Source organism: Aspergillus thermomutatus (assembly GCF_002237265.1).
Source record: "Aspergillus thermomutatus strain HMR AF 39 chromosome Unknown NODE_287, whole genome shotgun sequence".
Classification (NCBI taxonomy): Eukaryota; Fungi; Ascomycota; class Eurotiomycetes; order Eurotiales; family Aspergillaceae; genus Aspergillus; species Aspergillus thermomutatus.
Window position 1 is genome coordinate 1,854 of NW_020798337.1, and position 15,965 is coordinate 17,818.

The window sequence follows — 15,965 nt, forward strand, 5'->3', positions numbered from 1 at the left end:
CTGGCCAGCCTAAGGTTATGTGTAGACACTGCTGCAATGTTCTTGTTCACCCAGGTCATCGCCGAGCAGGGTTATCTCCAATGAAAGCGCACCTTAAAGGAGCTGCCTGTCAGCGTACCGTGCCTAAACAGCAGAAGGGTATAGACCAGCTTATCCAAGACTCGGTTAGTATAAGGCCCTGGTATAGTTCATCAAGTATGCTCACATTACCCTTATTTAGCCTCAGCGTTCTCCTCAAAGGCTATATAGTCAAGAGCTTTTCATGGAGAAGCTACTTAATATGGTTGCTGTTGGGCGTCTTCCCTTTCGATTTAGTGAGCGTCGCGAGCTTGATGAGTTTATTGATATTGTACGACTTGCACCATCAAAGCCAAAACTCCCCTCTAGCAGGACCCTTCGACGATATCTAGAGAAAAATGTCAAAGAAAAACAAGCGACTCTACTCCAGAAGCTTCCACCAAATGGGAAGCTTTCAATTGCACTTGACTGCTGGACATCACCTTTCAACCAGGCATTCATAGCAATCACTGGCTACTTTATTGACCAAGAATGGAACTATTGTGAGATTCTTCTTGGGTTTGAACCTCTTCATGGTACGCATAATGGAAGCAATCTAAGCTCAGTTGTCTTGGAAGTCCTCCAAGAGCATGAGATCACCAACCGCATATTATCAATTACTACTGATAATGCATCAACCAACAACACTATGATGGTGAGATTGCAGGAGTCAATCCAGTCACAGGATCTTGGTAGTAATGCTACGATTATCCGAATCCCATGCATCGCCCATGTTATTCAGCTTAGTTTGAATCAACTGCTTGGAAAGATGAAAGTGAACCCAGTCAATGATTCTATAGAAAGGGAATGGTCCGATCAAAGTATGCAATCTCTCCAGAAAAAGAGTGATTCAAGTGGAATTGTGGATACACTAAATAAGGTATGATACTATTATACAAAACTCTTATTTTACTAATAATAAGAAAGGTTCGAAGACTTGCTACCTTCATCAATGCAAGTCCACAGCGAAAAGAGGCATTTCTGAGTCTTCAAACTACAGAGCCAAAGCTTGTTCCCTGCCAGGATGTCCGTACTCGCTGGAATTCCACCTACTTGATGCTTCGCCGAGCTAAGCAACTACAGTCTGTCTTTGATGAATACTGTACAATGCATCAATATCTCCAGTTTAAGCTTAATAAGGAAGAATGGCGCCAAATCGAGTATCTGCTCTGGATTACCCAACCTTTCTTTGATTACACCACTGCGCTCTCTACAACGAAGGAGGTCACCATTCATCTTATCCTTGGTATCTATAACAATCTCTTTGACTATCTCGAGAAGTTCATACGCCAACTTCAACGCAAAAGGGTTTCTTGGAAAAAGACAATGCTCCATGCACTCGAAGCAGCAAAGGCCAAGCTCTCATTCTATTATGAAGAGACTGATAAGATGCATAGTGATATCTTTGCAATTGGCACAATTATTGCCCCTTCAAATAAGCTTCAATTCTTTTCCACAAGAGAGTGGGAGGGTGGCTGGCGTGAACGGTATCATAAGAGTCTTATCGACTATCTTGAGCAGTACACCAAGCAGCTTGCTGATCTACCAACACCACCAAGCACTCAATTATCATCTGGAAACTTATCTCAGATCGAAATGCTAGTTTCAAGCAGGGCCTTACAGCAGGGAATCAGATCTCACTGCTCTCGATCAAACAGGGATAATGACGAGCTTACAAAATATCTTGAGAGTGGTTAGTAGTGATTAATAACTCCATGACTTATTACTGACGTTAGATAACAGGCACAGTTAATATATCACCAAGGGCCTTCTGGAAAGAGCATGAGCACGAGTTCCCAGCACTATCTAGACTTGCTCGGGATGTTCTTGCCATCCCAGCTAGTGGGGCTGGTGTCGAACGTCTTTTTAACTCTGCTCGTGATATCTATCACTATCGCCGCGGCCATCTTAAATCTTGCACGATCAAAGACTTAATGATGTGGATGTGTACATCAAAGTTGAGCTTGAACAAGAGCAGCTAGAACTAATGGAAGAGTATCTTCCAGCTAGTGAGGTTGCTGCTATAGAGGAGGAAAGAGCTCCTCTTCAGCTACAGGCGGATTTTGAGCCTGTCAGTGATGATGAAGAAGATGATGCTAGTGATATTCAGACTGAAACACAAGATCGACTGAGTAAGCGACAATGTACAGGAACTAGGGAAGGGGGCCAAAGAGAAGGACAGTTAGTAGAGCAGTGTCATGAGTTAGATGACGAGACTGAACATCCCTTACCCCAGAATGACATACTGACGCGCGGATCTAAGAGATCTCGGAAGGCTCCAAGAGGGTTCGAGGATTATGAAATTATCAAACCATAGTCACATAGCCTAATAGAAGACTTTCAAGTAGTATCTCCTTTTCTGCAATTTGTCCTATAGTCTATACTACGACTCTATACCTTGATACTTGGATTCTGAAAGGTGACTTTTCTATACACCCCTAGAACGATAAATTACAAACAAAACATGCATAAATTATGTAGTAATGGATTTAGCCATGTTTATATTGTTTGCCTATCCGCAAAATATCCAAATCCACACTGCGGATACCATTTACTATCCATATTGTATCGTTGCGGATATGTGGATATCAGATTACATCCATATCCACGGATATGCGGATTTGGATATGTTGTGGATGTTGCCACAGCCTAATGCTAGGGAAGTTGTGGAGAGCTGTCATGTGCCAGTCTCTCTAAGTCCAGACTTCGCTTCGGCTAAGACGGCACAGATGAGTGGAGGTAATGATCCGGAGTACCTGACTAGTGTTAATGCAAAACACTGGCGCACTGTGCACCAGTTCGTGATCGTCTAATCATGCTATTGGTGAGTTCACCCAGGGGTGAGCGCTGGTGATCGCTGGTGATCGCGGGTGATCAGCGTCGTTCGTGATCGTAACACCTCAGTCCGTTTCTATCTGGTGGATGATCTTTAAGGCAGGAGTATCCTTACTATGGCCCTCTTCTAGTCTGCAGCCCTCGCTCGGCCACGACCCTCTCTAAGCTGAAGCCTTCGTGTGCCTGCGGGCCTCGTTCCGCTACGGCACGCAACTGGTTCTCCGGGAGCCCCCTCCAACTGCAGCCTTCGCACGTCTGCTGCCCTATGTCGACTATCGTAAGAATTCACAATGCCCAAGTATTCTTTAGTTGCAAGGAGGGGAGCTCGTCTACGTTCCAGTTAGACAAAAACTACATAAAATTTCCTCTCCGCGAGAGATTTGGCACAGTAGCGGTGGGGATACGTAGGTAAGCAAGAGGGTCTTGGCAGAGAAGTCACATGTCTCGATTGGTCTCAAGACCACGGTCTCAAGACAGAATCAGGCTTGTGAAGGCAGCTCTATTTCCCTGCCTCCAAGCCCGGGCTCACAGCTCCTCAGATACATGCAACGTGATATATATCCCACGGCACAGGTCGTATTCTGCCTTGTACCTGGCTTATTATGACGATGTTAGTCCCATTATGGCTATCCCGTGTCCGACACCGACTCAGGACTACATGATTCCTAAGAATCGGCTCCCATCTCCCGCCAAGTATTGGGGCCATCACTGTCCCTGCCTTGTACCTCACTTATTGTGAAAGTGTCAGTCTTACATTACCGCTGTCGACTCAATACTGCTTCATTTCCAAAAACTGATTCTCACGCCGAGCCAGCATACTTTACAAGACTGTCCTCACAGAAAGGGCTGATAAATAAGAGACGGCGCTTGAGAAAAATTGATAACAAATGAGGTTGGTAGGGCAGTCACCTGTTCGGGCCAATATCAGACTAGAGGGACTTCCAGTAGGAACCGACTGCAGAGTAGGGACCAACTGCAGAGTAGAGACCGACTACAGAGAAGGAACCTACTATAAAGTAGGGACCGACTGGAGAGCAGGAACCCACTACAGAGTAGGGACCGACTGGAGAGCAGGAACCCACTACAGAGTAGGAACAGACCGGGGAGTAGGTACCTACTGCAGAGTAGAAATCCGCCACAGGGAAGGGACCTACTACAGAGTAGGAACCCACGAGAGGGTAGGCACCCACTACAGAGCAGGAACCGACTGGGGAGTAAGTACCTACCTCAGAGTAGGACTCCACCTGGGAGTAGGGACCGACTCCAGAGTAGGAACCCACTAGAGAGTAGGAATCCACTACTGAGTAGGAACCTTCTACAAAGTAGGAATCCACCACAATGTAGGGACCAACCGGGAAAAGGACCGAGCAATCTACTGAGGGTTGATGCGGCACCAAACAGTATCGCACGGTCCGAGTAGAGACCGATTGCAGAGTAGGGACCGACCAGAGTGTAGGAACCGACTGGAGGGTAGGGATCGACTAAAGGCTGCTGGGGGATAGGAATCGCCTACAGAATAAGAACTGACAACAGAGTAGGGATTGTCTGAAGCATAGAGACCGACTGAGGTCCGAATCAAGTGGTTAGTATAGGGAGATACCTGTATACGGGGCAGTAATTCGCGGAGGATTATAAGTGGGTTTAGTGACACAGGCGGATTGCAAGCCCTATCGGATGTCAGTCGGCGGATCGAAGGCAGAGGGAGTTTGAGAGCCACAGACTGAGAGCCAGCCTGGGCGGAAGTCTACTTGCATCTGTCCAATGATTGCGATCGCTAGATCTATGTCCCGCGCTTCCAGTCCCTGGCCTTACATATTGGCCAGGTGGTCCTCAGTTGGCAGTCCTGCGCCCGTGCCGGACGTACGACCAAGGTCTGACGACCGTGTCGGTCGGAGGCATATTTATATGCCCCCTGATTCTTTCCAATTCTCAACCTTCCATGGCATTTTCGTTTTATCGGGCGCGTATATGGCAATCCTGATGCCATGTCGCCTTATTTCGATATATCTGCCGCCTTACTATTCGCTGATTTGAGCCCCAGATGGAATCCAAATCACCCAATCGGCCTACTGCTCCGTTGGACGTGCTCGGGCCATAATATGATTTGCAGAGACGCCGATCATGTGCCATGTTCTGAAACGCCGTGGCCTTGGGCTATATCTATAAGTAGCGAGGTCACTGCTTTTGATGGGGCGTTCGGCACACATTTTTTGAGCCACCGACGGTGAAAAACGATGCGCCAAAACGGAGATTCCCTTATAAACCCTTCCAACCCCGCTACTATGGCTAAGCCGCTGCGCCACTGCTTTCGTTTCCGTCTACTCGCCACTTCAATCCCTTGATACGGTGTTCGCATTTTCATCTGAGATATCGTCTGCGTATATACTTCAGTCTCCTGCTCCATACAATATGTCTCTCTTAACACGGTTCTTTGGATTCTTCCAGACAAGGCAAACCCGCCAAAGTCGGCCGTCACCGGCGGAATCGAAACAGGCCGTAGATAAGGTAAATATAAACTTATATCTGAACCTTTTTTTACACAGGCAGTAATCTCTCTAGGCTTGTGCCTGTTGCGTCGATCTCCATACCTGCCTGGGGTCTCTCGACGATACCCAGTGGGATGAACTTTTGTGTCGTTGTTCGGACCTCGGATTCGGTTTTGTGGACATCCCAACAGAAGTGGGCTGTGCCAACAGTCACACCAAGTATAGATATAATGGCGGAGCTTGTGAAAACTTAACTATCGATAGTTCGTCGGAACCGTCGATAGTGCCATCTTTTCCCGCATCTTCATGGAAATCTCAGTTCGAGAGTGTGGCAAGGCAGGTCCTGGATTCTACAGAACTCCCACATATACAATTTCGACACGGCAGTGATACTCTCAGCTCAAGCCACGCCCAGGAGCCCTTCTCGCCTCCAGCTTTGACAGATAATGGAATCCGTGATTCGCAATTACAGATGGATATAGTCACGGACTCTGCTTTGAATTGCCGGGATAGCTCTGAGGTCCCAGACAACCAAATATCTCATCGCCCTGGAGATGCTGCTGCTCTTAGCCCTACTCAGGGATTCCAAAATAATCTAATAGGCTTCCGTCGGAACAGTAACTTGGATGGCGTTGACGCGCTTTCAGCCAATTCTGCTAACTACCACAGCCAGATAATCTCCCCGGGGACAGCAGAGGTGAACTTCGTCGATCCCTCCGAAATAGCAACCTTCCACTTGTCGGACAGCCAGTGTTGCTCTACTGATAGTAGCCCTGTCGGGGTGACTGGCCATGACAGGGAAGTCGATCAGGCGATGATAGACGATGACGACGCATTCCCATGGTCGTCAACGCCGGCGTCGGTGAACAGCGAAAGGGCCACCTCGGGTACCAGCTGCGGAATTTTTGTCATCAGATCTTTCGTGACAGTAGATATAAACCTTTCGGCATTGCCACGGTCTGCTTCACCTCGCTTGAAGAAGAAACTAGCTCCCAGCTTCCCCTCATTATCGAATGAATGAGCAACCGTTCGAGCGATAGTGGACTTGCCGGTCCCAGCCATGCCGTTCAGCCAGAATATATGTTTGCTTTCGCAAGATTGGGCCCATTCTGAGATCTGGCTGAGCAGCTCGACCCTAGTGTTTGGAAGGCATCTGTCGTCATGCTGATTGGCGTATGAATTATAGTACGCTCCTTTGGCAACGGGCAGACTGAAATTCTGGAGGACTCGGAGAACCTTGGACACTTCGTCGTCAATTCTGGCCAAACGAAGCTCTGCTTGTCTGCCGTTCTGCAACAAGTTATCAAATGCATCAAGCTGCACCCACTGGCAGAGCTTCTGCCATTCATTTTCTACGGAGGATCGCAGTTCCGTGAGGCGTTGACCGGTTATCGGGGTAACACTGTCCAGTATTCTCCTTCCGACACTAGCGTTCTGAACAGCCAGCAGTTCCGCTGCGTATCGAAGAACTGCTTTATAAATCTCGATAATCGCACGCTCTATCTCAGATTTTGAGATGGCGCCATTCCGGTAGAAATACATCTCGATATAGGCATCGGTTTTGCGTCATCTATAATTTTAGTATCGATTAGTCTTCTTCTCGAAGGTTAAGTTTGGGAGACCTCACACTCAGTCCAAGGGAGATAACAGCCCATGCACCTGCTGCATGATGGGTAGGGTCGAAAGACACCACTGTGTTCACGATGTCTTTGAAGGATAAGGCAGCATTGAGGATCTTTCGCGAGAGCATTCGAAGGTCAATATCTTCTCCTGTTGACCTATGAATTCTTATGCCTCCTTGCTGGTATCGCTTGTATTGCTCCTCCGTTATCTGAATAACACCATCGATGACAGCCACAGTTTGGGAGCGATTCTTGTCGTTGCTTTCCTGCCGGGGAGTAGCTTGTACTCTCGACAAGATATCCCGCTCCTCTAGGTTTAGTTGATCATAGGCAGATTTTCAGAGGTCCTGGTGCATAGAAGGGCCTTGACTGTCGGCTGTATCGTGTCGTTTGGCTGGAGCTGTTGGAATCGGTGCGGGATTACCAGGCGTCCGCCCAGCTTGACTCTCAGGTTGAAGCGGGTGGGGTGACTTGGGCCCATGGAAGGTATGCCGCCTTTTCTGCTTCCACCACTGTCGCATTTTGGGTGACGTTTGCAGGAAAAATATGGAAAGTTATGCGCTGAAAAAGACTTACGTAGATTGCAACTTGGGGAAGGCGAGAGATGCTCGACATATACCGTGAAAAGCCTTTCCGTGATGTGTTGGCGCGGCTGAAGGCACCAAGGATGTATGCAGTACTACTGGCCAATCACAAGCAGCTATTGGGGAGAATATCTTCCAACCCATCACAAAAATCGACCGTTTCCATAATATCTGAATATGCACTCGGTGGGATACAGATTCTCTATCTATGTTCACAGCGGCCTCAGCCGATTCTGCTCACGACCGACCAGATTGTCTCCCCTGGAGGCTAGCTACAGGCAACATCGAAAAGCGTCATCCTAGTAATCCGGCCCCACCACTAATTGACGGCGCGGCCCGTGCCCACCATTATCAGGTGGGTCTTGCGACTCGTCGTTCACCCTAGCATCGCCCGCACAACTTCTCTCTGTGTCAGTCAGTCCTAGGAGAGAGCCCTCAGATAGAAATTGTGTACAGCCAGCCCATTATCAAAGCCAGACGTCTCCCATATATGATAATGTTTTCTTTCCCTTATCCAGCACTCCCACAAAAGCTCTATCTGACCCGCATGGTCCGCATTTTGCCACACCCAGACAACGATGCCCCGATCGAATGCATTCTCTTCGACTATGACCTATCAGAAGGAGGTAGTGGGACTCACATTTATGAAGCTCTTTCCTATTGTTGGGGGAGTAACATTAAATCTAAGTTGGTGACGTTGAATGGCCACACCTTTTCCGTTACCGAAAACCTCTATACCGCGCTATTGTATCTTCAGAACCGCCAGCTTGAGCGAACGATACGGATTGATGCACTATGTATCAACCAGTATGACGCTGCCGAGAAGAGCAAACAGATTCCGCTTATACGAACAATCTATGCAAAAGCCGCCCATGTCGTTGTTTGGCTTGGCGAGGGCACAGAGGATGGAGGCAAAGCACTGGAAGGAATCCGTTTCCTAGCAGGAAAAGATACATATTCCAAGGCAGTCTGCGAAACCCATCGCTATGCGTGCTTGAAATTATTGCAGCGAGAATGGTTCCGCCGTGTCTGGGTAAGAAGCATCACAGTTTTCCGCATAGTCGACTAACCACTCTATATAGGTGCTTCAGGAGGTTGGTGTAGCACAATCCATATACATTATGTGCGGCTACGTCCAACTTAGCGGGCACATTTTCTGTGAAGGTCTCAATAAATTAGAGCTTCCTCTAAATCTCCTCAAGAAGGTCGGTCCAGTCATTTGTCTGATAAAGGACGCGCCTTTCCGGCCAAAATTTGAGACAAATTCACGCGGAGCGTTTTCCTTGGGAAGGCTTATTGGCATGTATCGCGACTACCGTGCTTCTCAGCCGCACGACAAAATATACGCACTGTTGGGGCTAAGTGCTGATGTTGATTCAGCTGATCTACAACCAAACTATGGGATCGCATGGCATCAGCTTCTCAAGGTTGCCACAAGCCACATTTTCCCTAAGAGCTCAATACAGACATGGGAGGGTACAGAGTCCGCCGTTATCAAAAGCAAAGGATGGATTTTGGGTCACATCCATTCCGTTGCACAGGACATAACTGGATTTGGCCAAAGGATTACGCTTCTTCTTAACGACACTGCCGAGTCACTGGGTTATCGAGAAATATGGCAGTCTGAATGGGTTGTTGAAACTTGTGCAGAGTTGATTAAGGATGGCGATATCGTCTGCCTTTTGCAGGGGAGGTCAGAACCAAGCATCATTAGACTCTGCAATGACCATTTCACGGTGATTACACCTTCCGTCCAACCACAGCAAAGGAACCAGACCGAAGGTTTGAAACCTGCGCTCCAAATACGGCGTGATATACCAGGACTGCATGATATCCTGTTGACATTGAGACTACGGCTTGTTGAAGGAGGATTAGAGTCAAATATCCCACTTGGGTTAATGGATATGGCGCCGGAATATCGGGAAACACATACGGAAAGCGAGTTAAGGTTGAATCACATAGCCCTGGTTGTGGTAGGTATCGCTGCGAAGGCGCGAAATCAGAATCCGAAGAGCAGAGGATTAGAAAATATCCTTGGTCAGAGTGGTACGTGTAATCCCGTCATTGAAGTCCTCAAGGTTGCAGCAGCCAATCCTGGTTCTTATGGGGACCGAATCATTCAAATTCTCTTGCATCAGCGACACGAAAGCCTGGCGGTCTCCGAAGGAGTGGTCAAGGCAGCAGCAGGGGATCCTGAAGATTGTGGACATGAAACTTTGAGACTCCTCTTCCAGCAGCGAGGGGAGAGTTTACCGGTCTCCGAAGAAGTGGTCATGGCAGCAGCAGGGAATCCTGGAGATTGTGGACATAAAACTTTGAGACTCCTCTTCCAGCAGCGAGGGGAGAGCTTGCCGGTCTCCGAAGACGTGGTCAAGGCAGCAGCAGGGAATACTGGATATTATGGACCTAGAATTATGGAAGTTCTCTTCCAGCATCGAGGAGAGGATCTTCCAGTCTCAGAAGACGTGGTCAAGGCAGCAGCGGAGAATACTGGATTTCATGAACTTGAAATAACGGAAGTCCTCTTCCGGCATTGGAAGGAGAGCCTCCCAGTCCTCCCAGTCGCAGAGAAACCAAGACACTGCAGCGGTTAGATCTCAAGTTGCACTTCTTGCCCTGTGAGAATATTTGGCTCGCTGAAATGGACCTAAGTCGTGCCTCAATGTGTTGTGCGCTGTTCATGAATCCAGCGCTTGGACTACTTCCGGTTTTGCAGCTGCTGGCTCAGCTATGGAACGGACGAGCCACCGCGCGGTAGCATTGGCGAGTTACAATTACTGATGGCGAGTGATTGAATATTGGTTAGTCTTCCCGATTAACGTAGAGGAACGCGGTTAGAGCGAAAGAAGTTAAAACCTGGTAAGGAGAATCATTTGCTTTGATTGCTCTCGATAACAATAATACAACTCAAGTGAGACGTAACTTCTTGCGCCAGTCTACGCCGAGTAGCGCCTCCCACAACGGTCCTATGGGAAAGCTCAGGGTGATTAAGGAGTTCAGACTTCTGTTGCAGTGGCTCCCGATCACAGACTTCACACGTCGCCCCTTTAGCCGGCCAGGGAGAGCTTACATGTTTCCGTAGGAAGTTCCTCGTGAGTGGGCCAGGCGTCGCATGTTTCAAAAGGCGATCTTTTTGCGGGAGGTCGGGGTTCCCTAAGCAGAGAAGGCAGATCTGGGGCCCTTGTTTAGAGAATCGATCCGCACAGATTCCACCGATTGGCATATTCACGCTCTGCTGCCATTCCCTCCGCCAGAAGGTCATCTGCAAACGGACCGTCAAACACACCCCATGGTCCGAGGGAAGTAATCAGAGAGCATCAATATTATAAAAACATTCTAGATCAATCCCTATATCTTATACCCCATACTGATTATAAGAATGTTTCCCAAGTCATACCCATGACACGTTGTGTTGCTTCTAACGAACGAGCGATGTCATCTATCAGACAGCGCAAAAGACTCCCGCCAGCGACTCTCCACTCGATGAACGTCGGATGCATGGCGCTGGAAAGCCATCCTATGCAACAGAAACACCTCACAATAATTGCATTTGAGCGGATCTTCATGCAAATGATGAGAATCGAAATGCCGCGTCACACACCCAGCATCATAGAACATCTTACAACGAGTCTTATCGGGCAGTTTCTCATTTGCAAAGCATTGGAAACAAGCCCGCGGCTTTTTTGAAGTGTCTGTAAGATGGTTCTGTGTTGCACGGAAGAGCTCATCGCGTGGAGAGAGCGTGGCCCTCGTGTTCTCGTGAAGACTGTCTCTAGCGTCGGACGCGCCGTCGAAGTCAGGTTCAGAGCCTGTCGTTGGGACGGATTTTGCGTCAATCTGCTTGGGACGGCCACGAAGTGGGCCACCTTCGTGGACGCCACAATACTGCACAACAGCGTCCACAGCATCATCGCGCCGTTTCCATTCATCTTCCACGGAGTTGGACGTCGGGTACGAGAGAAGGCGCTGAAGAAGACGCAGCTGCAGAGGATGCATGTCATTCTGTAAGGACGATTCTTCGTCCTCGCTATCTTCTTTTACTGCTGTACCAGACAACTGCGCCTCGATGTCCAGAAATGCTTGCTCTTCGTCAAAGTTCTCTCGGACCTGCTGCCGTAAGGCCCTCAGCAGCCGTTGCCGCGTATTCTTCAATTCTTTCTCACGTTGGCGGACCCGATTCAGTAAGTTCGGTTGCCGAGACTCCTCGTAAAGAGCACGAGCGTTTTCCAGCTTGCGACGGGCCTCTTCCATATCGGAATGATCCTCGACCTGGGCCCTCTGCTGTTTGGTCAGATACCGTGGCCGCCGTGTGTCTCGCCAACGGCTCTGCCGCGTGACGGCCCGCATCAATTCCACGTCTGGGTCAAGGCCGCAGATGACCCGGATCATATCGGTGTCGAGCTGCAGAGGATGGTAATGGTTAAGAAAGGTCCGGGGATTGGCGTGTTTCATGATTAGCATATGTTGTTCCTTGCTGACCCACCCTGCACAATATCAGCTACCCGCCCAGATATAAGAGTCCATTAGATTGTTGGCGCTGATTGCGGTCCTTACCACTCTCGTTAACCACCTTGCCGCTTCCGTATCGGAACTGATGGGCGTGGAATGCCCCTTTCCAGCCACGAATCTCCCCGAAAGTAACTAGCATGCTCGACATAGCTGCCTTCGACATCGGCTTTGTCCACTGAATAGTCGGAACCCCTTTGACTAATTCGGTTTTGGCGAATATATACCAATCGGCTTTGTCCCGGTGTATTGGCACCAGGAGCTGCTCGCAACCTTTGCTGATAAAGAGACTGCGAAGCTTGGCTTTCGAGGTCAGGTTTGGGTTGCGGAACGCCCGAGCATGGAAAAGGATCCCAAACAGCAACGTGTGGGGGCATAGAACTAAGGACGGCCCGTAGATCACTTCTGGGAGTGCAAAGGTGGTTCTATTCATCGATCAGAAGGCATCTTTCAAGACATGCGGAGATCTTTCAGCAGTCGCCTAAGTCCCTGACGGGGATCGTGGATAGAGGGACAGAAACACAGCACACACACACAAAAAAAAACAGAGAATTTGGACACTTACAGTTTAGTCTGTCCAAGAAACTTCTTGACTCCTTCCGCTGTAAGCTCAATCAGGGGAACCGGAGGTCCGCCGTGAGGATCCTTTTGAAGGGAGATTTGAAGATCCTTGAACTGGAGACTTAAAAGCGCACTTCGCCGATGCACGGTAAACAGAGCTAGCGAGTTGAATACACGTACTTGGATGCGCTGAAACCCGAGGTGGAACTTCTTCTCCTGAGTCGATAGAATAGTTTCGTTGAATGGACCGATATCCTCGATATACACCGGTGTCTTCTTTGCGGGCTGGGTATCTAGCCCATTCTCGTGGACGAGATATTTGAGACCCTGCCAATAGTTAGAGCACAGTGCCCAGCCGACCATGAGAAATACAACGTTTGGTACGTACCCTGCGCACTTACGACCCATCGTGATCATTGATCCGGGTCTGGGTTAACTTCTGGTAATATCCACGGAGATTTTTCCAGTCCGCTTCCAATGAACTTGATTTGTGGATGCCCTTCAAGTGACGGCCCTTCTCTCCTCGCTCGAGCTTGAGACACCAGCCTAGGAACCGATACATGTCATTGTTGGACGCCTGGCGCAGGGCTTCTTCAGGATTCCGCCACTTTTGCACCTTAGGCTCTAGGCGTGTTCTGCTAATGCAGTACCTATGATATTGTCAGCAGAAGCTAACCGACCCCTAGCCCCGCCAGAGTCTCTGACCTTTTCCAGCGGCTCTCAATTCGTTCTCGCCGTACGATTGTCCCTTTCGCTTTATCGAAATCTTCGGGAATTTCAGACAGATCAATCCCGGTATCATCAAGGGGATCGTCGTATATCTCTTCCGCCCCATCAGGTCCTCCTAACTCTGGAGCAGATGGACTTTTGATCGACCGATGACGTTTTGGTGGACGCAGTGTATCGTCCGGCTCCGTCAAATCCGTCTCGTAAGCGGCGTCGCCCTGTCCATCGGAGTCGGTGCTGCCGCTTGTAATAATGTCCGTATCACAGTCATTTTCCAGATGTGTACTCGGTCAGGATCGTGGACGTTTCATAGTATGGGTTCGAGAGAGCAAGCGGTCAACAAACACTGATCATAGAGTAGAAGTGAGACCAGGCCACGGCAAAAACAAATAACAAACACTCAGTGGTGTGCGAGTTACTCAAAACATGGAATATCTAGGGGACAACGCTCGTAAATGTAGCAGGTCAGAATAATAAAATAAATGGGAGACGGGAAGATGAGAAAACGAGAGGATAGGTGGGTGGGAGAGGGAGAAGAATGGTTGAAACAGGCCACGACAAAACGAAAGGCAGCCATCGCGGCTTCGGACTAATCGAGTGCCGTGAGGCCATTTTCGGCGCTCTCAGGAAACGGCGGTTGCAGGCGCGACGGTGAAGCAGAAGGTGAGCCTCGTCGAAAGATGGAGAAGGGATGGAATCGCCCACGTGGGGCCCGTGGACAGTGGGGTCAGGGTCGAGGTGCGTAGCGGACGAGGTCGTGGTGAGAGGGCCAGGTCACGTGTTACAATGGCAGCCATTTGGTAAATCCAAATTGTTATACAGCACATCTCGCAATTAAAAGACTTGCCTTGTAACAGGCGATGCCTGATAGGCGCATGTTGCGGCTAGACCTGGGCAGAACCCATGGGCCGGCCCAAATGGGTCAACCCATTTAGGCCCATGGGCCAAAAAATCGACTTTCTGCCCACGCGTGGGCCGGCCCATTCGGCCCATTCGGCCCATTTTAGGGCAAAAATTAATGAGCATGTGACTTTCATAACTTATACAATTTACGCGAGTTCTTGGCTGTAATTCCTTGGTAACAAGAATAAGTGACACAATATGAAAGTTTGTTAAAGGAGGGTATTTTGATACTACTGCTAAAATCGACTATATCTCATATCCATCTAATAACCTTGAACGCTTTCGAACCCTTCCTGAAACACGCAGTGTGTTTTGCTCAGGCAAATCAGGCTCCTCCTCAAGCGCAGGCTCTTCCATGAGCTCTTCCATAGGCTCTTCCACAGGCTCTTCCACAGGCTCTTCTATAACCTCATTTATACTCCTTCGCCTCTTTAAATTATATTGCGGTAGCCCCTCCTCACTATCACTAATCTCTAGAGTATCCTCTTGCGTACGATCATCTATCTCTTCTTGTCGGAGCTCTCTCTCAGACTCAGTTGCGTACTCCCGAATGAAAGCAAGCTGCTCCTCTTCCAGATCAAACCGAATCCCACACATGAGAAGCATTAGATCCTGGATAGTACTCGATTGTAGTGAGCCACGGCGATAGTGGCAGATATCACGCGCGGAGTTAAAGAGACGCTCTACGCCTGCGCCTGTGGCTGGGACGGAAAGGGTATCTCGAGCGAGAGCTGCGAGTACTGGAAATCTATGCTCATGATCTCTCCAGAATTCATGTGGGGGCATTAATACCGTGTCTATTTAAAAAAAAATTAAGATTAGTGAGAGTATTTAGTTTAAGAACAGATGATAAAAAGTCCACTTACCACTCTTGAGGTACTGAGTGAGCTCAGAGACTGGTGCAATAGGCCGATTATCACGAGCGAGTAGTAGATCAATCTCACTCGTAGGCTTCGCGATGTGTAGACCTCCAGCTTGCGAGAGACAGCTATATACACTATTCTCGTAGTGTTTTACTCGGTCTTCGAGAGCTTGTTTGTATTGGGCAGCAAAGTCTTTGTTATCGTCCTGCCAATCTGGGGTTTGGAAGAATTCAAGCTTATACTGCGGCGCCAAAATTGTCCCAGCTGAATATATATCACTGAGGCCCTCGAGGTCAGTCATCGTGTAATAGTCTCTGAGCTTACTTTCAGCTGATCTTAGAGCCTCAAGCATTTGCTGTTTCCACCTGATCTTCTTCCGTTGTAGCTGGTGAATCCGACCCTCTAGATGATCAAAGAGATGGTTGTAAATACTGAAAACAGTATGAATCGTCACATCTTTAGTTTTTGAGAGGGCAGTGGTGAATTTGTAGAAAGGCTGAGTGATACAGATCAGGTAATCAACCTGGCGCCACTCATCTGGTGTAACCTGAAGATGAGAGTGATGAAATTCAGAGCAGAAGGTATCAAACACAGGTTGTAGCTTCTTCGCCCGGTGGAGCATTAAGAATGTCGAATTCCAGCGTGTCCGTACGTCCTGAATAGGGAATAATCGAGGTGTATTTGACTGGAGGTTGTGGAAGGATTCGCGGCGCTGGGGGCTCGCATTAATAAAGATAGTGAGGTTTCGGATCTAAGTAAGAGATTATATGATTAGTATATATTCGATAGGTAGAAAGAACAGCTATAAGATCAAACCTTCTT

The 15,965-nt window shown here is 48.6% G+C and overlaps 4 protein-coding genes across 4 annotated transcripts; 1 reads left to right on the forward strand and 3 right to left on the reverse strand.

Moving 5' to 3' along the window:
• Positions 1 to 6,185: 6,185 nt before the first annotated feature.
• CDV56_101429 (uncharacterized protein) lies at positions 6,186 to 6,920 on the reverse strand (the record flags this gene model as incomplete). Its single annotated transcript, XM_026755048.1, has 1 exon — positions 6,186 to 6,920. The coding sequence occupies one exon, from the start codon at positions 6,918 to 6,920 to the stop codon at positions 6,186 to 6,188; it is 735 nt and encodes a 244-aa protein (XP_026610685.1).
• Positions 6,921 to 6,966: 46 nt separating this feature from the next.
• On the reverse strand, positions 6,967 to 7,521 carry CDV56_101549 (uncharacterized protein; the record flags this gene model as incomplete). The annotated part of the gene is made up of 2 exons (XM_026755168.1): positions 6,967 to 7,310; positions 7,371 to 7,521. 2 exons carry the CDS (start codon positions 7,519 to 7,521, stop codon positions 6,967 to 6,969), a joined length of 495 nt encoding a protein of 164 aa, XP_026610686.1.
• A 641-nt stretch (positions 7,522 to 8,162) lies between these two features.
• CDV56_101705 (HET domain-containing protein) lies at positions 8,163 to 10,178 on the forward strand (the record flags this gene model as incomplete). Its single annotated transcript, XM_026755324.1, has 3 exons — positions 8,163 to 8,213; positions 8,273 to 8,617; positions 8,667 to 10,178. The coding sequence occupies 3 exons, from the start codon at positions 8,163 to 8,165 to the stop codon at positions 10,176 to 10,178; spliced, it is 1,908 nt and encodes a 635-aa protein (XP_026610687.1).
• An 841-nt stretch (positions 10,179 to 11,019) lies between these two features.
• On the reverse strand, positions 11,020 to 15,444 carry CDV56_102092 (uncharacterized protein; the record flags this gene model as incomplete). The annotated part of the gene is made up of 9 exons (XM_026755711.1): positions 11,020 to 12,068; positions 12,139 to 12,515; positions 12,656 to 12,765; positions 12,832 to 12,978; positions 13,040 to 13,047; positions 13,105 to 13,301; positions 13,357 to 13,620; positions 14,552 to 15,077; positions 15,147 to 15,444. The coding sequence occupies 9 exons, from the start codon at positions 15,442 to 15,444 to the stop codon at positions 11,020 to 11,022; spliced, it is 2,976 nt and encodes a 991-aa protein (XP_026610688.1).
• Between the last annotated feature and the right edge of the window lie 521 nt (positions 15,445 to 15,965).